The 7374-nt window shown below is 37.3% G+C and overlaps 1 protein-coding gene across 5 annotated transcripts; it reads left to right on the top strand.

The window, feature by feature from the left end:
- Positions 1 to 3320: 3320 nt before the first annotated feature.
- On the top strand, positions 3321 to 6589 carry LOC114267103 (vesicle-fusing ATPase). 5 transcript variants are annotated; one of them, XM_082883478.1, is made up of 8 exons: positions 3321 to 3541; positions 4149 to 4202; positions 4291 to 4454; positions 4532 to 4778; positions 5089 to 5188; positions 5265 to 5320; positions 6081 to 6146; positions 6262 to 6589. In XM_082883478.1, the coding sequence occupies exons 1-8, from the start codon at positions 3524 to 3526 to the stop codon at positions 6373 to 6375; spliced, it is 819 nt and encodes a 272-aa protein (XP_082739604.1). In that variant the 5' UTR covers positions 3321 to 3523; the 3' UTR covers positions 6376 to 6589. The 5 variants fall into 5 exon arrangements, with proteins under 5 accessions (XP_082739604.1, XP_082739603.1, XP_082739606.1 ...); XM_082883477.1 differs by having other exon boundaries at positions 3327 to 3541; positions 4529 to 4778; XM_082883480.1 differs by having other exon boundaries at positions 3330 to 3541; positions 4529 to 4778; positions 6266 to 6298.
- The last annotated feature ends 785 nt before the right edge of the window (positions 6590 to 7374 follow it).

The raw sequence follows: 7374 nt of genomic DNA, 5'->3' as shown, positions 1-7374 counted from the left end.
CCCATTGTTGACTCGGCCTCGCTTTGGCGAGCCGCTTCCCTTTTCTTGTTTCACCTTTTTGTTTCCCGATGTATCTTCTTCGGCCCTGGCGTATTTCTCAATTCTTGCCATGAGTTCTTCCATGCTTTTTGGCAATGTTTTTGCCAAAGACTTCCGTAGTGGGCAGTCATCTTTCAGGCCGTTCTTAAAGGACACGACTGCTACTTCCTGGTTGCATTCGGGTATTCGGTTGAACACCTCGTAGTACCTTTTCGCATAGGCCCTGAGGCCTTCTTCCTTGGTGATTCGTAGAGCCATCAAAGCATCAACCCTCAGGGGTTGCAGCTTGTTGGTCACAAATCTGGCCACAAACATCTCGGCCAAGCCTTCCCATGTCTTTATGCTTCCTTTTGGTAACTTATGGAACCAATCAGATGCAATTTCCCCAAAGGATGAGGGGAATACTTTGCAGAGCAACGGCTCGTTCCCGCTATATAACGCCATTGAATTCAAGTATAGCCCAACATGAAAGTTTGGATCTGACTTACCATCATAGATTTGAAACCTCGGCATACTGAATCTCTTGGGCGGTTCGAATTTGTCCAGTTCCACCGAGAAGGCTGCCTTCGGTTTTACTAGGGAGTTTACCTCGGCTTCTGCATTCTGCTGCCTCCTCTTGAGGTAGTCCTTTAAGTCTTCTTTGCTCCTCCCTGGAGCTCGGCTGTCTTTAGATTTTAGTCTTTTTGGTACACTGCTTTCGGCCTCGTGGTGGGTCCGTTTGGATCTTTCTTCATGGGTTGTGTCAAAATGGAGTACTTGCCCCTGAACATGTCGATGTTCTTTGGGGTCTGGATTCTTCATGTGGTGTGTCCTTCGGGACTCTTCTTGCCTCGGTTTTTCCCGTCCGACTTCCCTGGAAGGCCGATGAGAATGCCTTCCGCTCCTGGTATGCTGAGGGACCTCGGGGATTGTTTTTCTTCCACCCTTCTGGGTGTTGGTTGCTGGCATCGGCGTATCTTGCAGCGGGTATGGTGGCTGCATAACATTATTCTGCATCATGAAGTTGACGACTGACTGAAGGTCTTACAACTTGTTCGCCAGTTCTTTTACTTCCTCATCCCTCCGTAGGCACCTGTCCCTCCATACCTGGAGGTTATCTTCATTGTAGTACTTTCCTTGGTTTGCTCTTTTTGACGTGTCGCCTTCTGGGATGACTTCGTTCTCTCTGTGACCCTGGTCACGGGCTTCTGCATTGTGATTATCTCCTTTGATGTCAAGGTCAATTGGTCTGCCACTCCCAGTGGGAGCATCATCCCCAATATTTTCCTGCTGTCCGTCACTGGCCATCTATTCTTCCTTCGTTCCCACAGACGGCGCCAAATTGTGTGGGTGAAAATCTGACCACACCGCCCGTTTAGTGATCAGCTGGAGAGCACAGGCAGAATAGATGGCTTAGGCAACCTGAAACAGAAAGAAAAAGCTCCGGCGGTGGTTCTTCCACCCGGGGGCACTCCGACGATCAAGTCAGTATATCTCTCAAAGATAATCAAATACTAAACTGAATACTCAAAACATAAATTGCATACCTTAGACCCAAGGGGGTGCCTCTCTTTTATAATATACTCAATCCAAGTCCCACTAGAAGTATGACTTCTATGAACTCTAATTTACTGTTTACTCTGGACTCTTTAAGAGATAAAGATAAACTCCCTAAGAGCTTTATCCTTATCTTGGTTAAGTCCCCTCTTTGCCTTAGGACTCTTGCCCCTTATCTCGGATTCCGATATCTTTGGAGATGACCTCGGCTTCTCCGAGATTACCTCGGCTTAACTAGCAGGGCACGTGGCACCTCGGCTGACACGTCGGCGTCACCATGCCACGTGTTGGTATTCAGAAAATATATCCCCACAAGTTCCATTTGAATATCAATACTAATTCCATCCTTGATCATCATGTTCAAACCCTTTCAGGTTATATCCATATCTATTTATCTAAAATGAGCTACTTGATTGATATCTTAGAATTGAGTTTGTATTTTGTAATATTGTTAATATATAATTGGACAAGATTTTTTTCTCCTCCTTCATGGATTTACACAGCAAGCATCGCGTGTGTTCATGTAGGTCCCATCTTTTCCAAAAATAATGGTGGTCTCATTATTTTCTGAATATAGTGGGTCCTACATGTGCACATGGTGTTTGGATTTGGAATGAATTATTGCATTTTGGTCCATTATTAACAAATAAATAGATGAAGTATTGCATTTTGGAATGAATTATGGTGCCGGACACTACAATCTTCCCAAAATCTACACCCTGGCCTATTAGGGATCTTCGATAAAATATTGCTATGTATTTGTGATTTTAGTAGCTTGTGTATGGAAAAAATTTTAGGCCTTGCATGTTATCCTACTGGGTATGATATGATTTGGGTACTTACTTTCTAGGTTAGCTTTACTCTATAATTAACCCAAATAAAAAAATGATTTCGCAATTGAGCTCTCTATCTGTGGTTCCCTCTCTTTTTTTTCTTCTCCTTGCTTTCATTTTTCTGCTCTCTTTTCTCTTTCTATATGTGCATGTGAAAAGGAAAATTCCTTTAAAAAACTTTTTCTTTCCCTACAATTAATGTCCTTTTGAGCCCCATGGTTTGTTTTCCTTTGGGGAATCTTTTTGTGCTATGTTCTGTTTCTGTACTTTGAAGTTTGAATAAAAATCTAAATGACATTGAGGAATCCCTGTCTTATTGTGAAAGAGTCTTGCATAAATCACACCGGAGTGCTACTTTGTAGAATTGCTAAAGCCAACATGTGTTTTTTATGTTAAATTGTGGTGAAGTTCCAGATTTCTTTTTGAAGATACACAGAATAAATGTGTACTTTGTAGTTGATGCATGTAAACATAACTGAAATGCACTTTCTAATTTCAATTTTGTTTATTAGTTGTGTGTTAAAATTAGTTTTGTATGCTTTTGTTTGTGTGTTTTCTATATATATATATATATATATTTAAAAATTTATTGTTGTTAATTTCATATATGGTTGACAGTTTATAACAGACTAGCTAGACACACATTCGTAAGGATGCACCTTGGTCTAGAAAGAAATAGAAGATTGTAGTTGGATTTACAAAGGGATGTCAGTAGAAATTGAATCTCCCTATATATGTTTTGATGTGTGCATATATATGTTTTTCACAAATGCATCAACATATTAGGCCAATATAGGAATTTTGGCCATAATTGATGATGTTATATTAAACTAGGTTTCTTTCATTGAATAGCAGAGCTGTTTCTATATTATGGTTGTTACGACTTTCATTTACTTCAATGGTATCTCAATGATTTTACTTTACCTGAGGATGCTGCTTGAAAAAGCTAGATTCATTGATGGCATCTAATTACAGTTTGATCATTGTGTTACTGTATTTAGTTCTATTCTTCTATAAGATTGTTCTAGAATTTTAAGAGAAATACTTTTGATTAAAGAAATGCTTAATTTGATTTCATATTTATTCTCGCAGATCCTCGTGACGATCTCAACGAGATGGATGTAGCAAGAAAGGTTTGTATTTTTTTTCCAGGAATTTGTTGACCCCTGCCCTCCTTCTATAAAATCACCTGCATTTAGCTGAGGTGAAACTAATTTCAAGAAAGTATTCTGTTTGAGGATACATCATAAACATATTGCGGAAGGCTTAGTTCTATTATTAACTTTAATGTTTTACTTGTGTAATGTGACACCTAGTGTGTTGTACAGATTGGAAGAATTTGATTAGTGACAAGTGTGCAGCAACTGTTATACTACTCAATTTGGTGTAGTTCTGGCTTATAAACAAAAATTATGGTTTGACTGGCATTCAAGCAACTGAGATCTCCTACTTGTTTCCTGTTCGACTTGTGCAAAATATGAAGCAATCTCAATATTGTTCAGAGTGATGATATCCTTGAAGTAGTTGATTTCCAAGTTTAAAAAATCTAGTAGTTCTTGTTCAATGGGCAATCCTCTAACTTCAAAACTAATTCAAATTATTATTTTTATCCTCTTCTGATGAAACCTTGTCACTGATGAAGTAGATAATACAAAACACTACGTAGTTTTATTTGAGATAGTTTTAAGATATGTTGCAATATGTCATGTATTGATCACTAGTTTTTCTATTTGAAGACAGGCTTTGATCCTTGCTCGACTTCTTGGTCAGCGGATTGACTTGGACAACATAAAGGTTTGAACATTGAGATGATATACTTGTATATCTCCACTTTCAAATCAAGTATGACCAGATTTATATGTAGTTTCTACTAATCTTGTAGGTTGAAAGCTTGTATCCTGAAGAAATGGGACCAAATATAATGCATGTTGAAGATTTTTTGGTGAATGGCCTTCCACTGCTTGATAAAGGCATCCAAGAGAGGGTTGAAAGGGCTTCTTCAAATGGCAATGTGCTCCGTTATGTTTGCGTGATTGAGGACTCAAGGTACTTTATATTTCTGTTTCAATCAAGTCTCGAAAGTTTGCTATATTTTCAAACACATATTTGTGTTCATTCAGCAGAGCAGCAGTCATGTGGGTAGATGAGCAAGATGGGGAAGCAATTGAGCTTGCCTTCATGTGGGTAGATGTCATGCAGGTTATGACAACAGGACAGAGGGTAACAATTGAGTATCATGGCAATGGTTATATTTTCACTGTTAATCAGGCTGGTGTGAAGGGGCAAGTAAAATCAAACAGTATGGAAAGAGGGATGATTTCGCCTAACACATATATTGTCTTTCAAGCATCGAACTCCAGTGGAATAAAGGTAATTTATCATTCTTGCAGTATGCTTACTTGCCTTCCCATTTTCTTGCTGGATGTTATTTTCTTTTTGTTTCCATTGTATATTTTTCTTTTTCTGTTCATCTTTTCCTTAATGAGGATGGCCTTTTTCAGATCTTTGTACACGTGGTTGTGAAAGTTCACTACCATATTCTTATGCTCAGTTACTGTTAACCTGCATCCTGCATGTGGGAGAATGCCTTTTTGTGCATGCCACAATGCAGATGCATTCTAATTAAACACTAGATCACTAATGTCTTCTATAGTACAATTAATGATTCTTTGAACTCTAGATCGTCAATGGGCCTGAAGTGTTAAGCAAATTTGTTGGTGAAACTGAGAAGAATGTGAGAGATTTATTTGCTGATGCTGAACAGGACCAGAGAACTCAAGGTAAGAGGGCTACACTGGCTAAAGTTACTTTTGGTCGTTCCCTTTTATGTCTAATGCTTTCATTTCTTCTTTTCAGGGGATCAAAGTGACTTGCATGTTATCATATTTGATGAAATTGATGCAATTTGTAAGGTAGGAGCTCTCAAAATTTTAGTTGAATGTTTCTCATTACATCTTGAAATTGTGGGTTGGCAGAACAATTAGCTGCTATTATTTGGCATGGGGTCGCTGAGTATAAGTTTTGGTGGTTATATGATGAATGGAATTTTTTGGGTTCTCTTCCCTTTTGCTTTTCCTATGAAGAAAAAGAGTTTTGTTGAAGTGCACATTCAACTGTTGCTTCATCATAAAAGAACTGTTGAGTAATGATTTGAATGTTTGATTTTCAGATTGAGCAAACAATCCGAATCCTCAAATAAATGTTTTTACATTATATCAATGTAGTCCAGAGAACGTCACACTTTCGAGAGCTTGTCTGACAAGTCTTATTAACATTCACACTTCTGAGGACTTGCATTTGCCAACAACTAGTTTTTAATTTCATTGCTCAATCTGCAAATTAGGTCTCAACGTCTATTTTGATTTAGTTGATGTTAGTAAATATTTTTCATGATAGGTCAAGTTTATGAATTGTCCAAAAAGGCCTTTTGATTTTGAGTCAAGTTTGTTAAGATACTTGTACTTTGTAGCTAATAATTGATTAGTATTTTTGATAACTGTCTTTTACTATTGGATTTATTTATGTTTTCAGTGTTCTAATGAGCCATGTAATTGTTAGCCATTCTGCAATCTCTTCTGGTGTTATGTTATCCAATAAATTAAGATAATTTGTTATTGCTATAACAGTTTGATTATTTGGTTATGCAATTTATTCTTTGGCTTGCTCTTGCAGTCAAGAGGTTCAACTAGAGACGGTATTGGAGTTCATGATAGCATTGTCAACCAGCTCCTAACAAAGGTTGGTTTAATTGTATTTCAACTTCTCTGTAATATTAGTAAGAAAATGTCACTGTGGTAAAGGTACACCAGGCTAACAAATTTCAGGAACTGATTGAAAATTACTTGCTGTTTAGATAGATGGTGTTGAGTCACTGAACAGTGTTTTGCTGATTGGGATGGGGCCATTATTGAAAAGTGGATCAAAAGTTCACGAACTAGACGAGCACCCTCCCCAACATATTTCTTAACAAGTTCACGAAGCTAAATTGTACAAGACTACTTGGCAGTATGAGCATTTTTGGGAGGATTAAATATTTTTGGATGGATGTGAATGGATAACAAATATTAATAGTTTTATTTGTTGATAGCTGCGCATGGATAACAAATAGTTATGTTTCAAATTGTTATGCTAGATGGATGTGACTTGTGAATGAAAACTTAGAATAGTTGTATTGTGTCGAATGTTAATGAATTATGTATTGTGTCGAATGTTAATGATTCTGTTAATTTGAATGCTGCTTTAAAATTATAGGTTTATTATGGATTGAATGAATTATTAGGAATTACAGGTGTATTGTTTTCCTGCTTTGGCAACCAATTTATTAGTCGCGACATCTAAAATAATTTTTTTTTGCAAAAAATGACAATTGCCGACCAAGAGTCTTGGTCGCAAAAAATACATCTATTGCCGACCAAAACAGCTCTTGGTCGTGGAAACTCACTTTTGCCGACCAAAAGTTTTGGTCGCGAAAAGTAAAAAATGGCGACCAATTTTTTTGATCGCGAAATGTGATAATTGGCGACCAAACTTTTTGGTCGCGAAATGTGACAATTGGCGACTAAGAAATTTGGTCAGGAAAATATCACTTTTCGCGACCAAAGTGTTTTGGCGACAAAATAAATTAGTTGCGGTAATTAAATATTTAGTGACCAAAAATTTAGTCGGCAAATCCAACTTTTGCCGACCAACCACAATTTTGGTCGCGAATTACTTTTGCCGACCCTCAATTGGCGACCAAAGTAGCGACCAAAAAAATTGGTCGCGGATAACTTTTGCTGACCAAAAATTGACTTTTAGCGACCAATTTTTTTGTTGCCAAAAGTGTTCATTCTTGTAGTGTATTGGTTATTAATGTATTTGAATTTTTTTTTGAGAGTTGTGTTTGACAATAATATAAATGGTTCAGTTCATTTTAGAGTTATAAAAATTATATTTTATGAAAATTTATATCATTATTGGTATGCAA

Source organism: Camellia sinensis, chromosome 8, assembly GCF_055761805.1.
Source record: "Camellia sinensis isolate YWXY chromosome 8, ASM5576180v1, whole genome shotgun sequence".
Lineage (NCBI taxonomy): Eukaryota > Viridiplantae > Streptophyta > Magnoliopsida > Ericales > Theaceae > Camellia > Camellia sinensis.
This window is presented reverse-complemented; position numbering and strand designations above follow the sequence as displayed.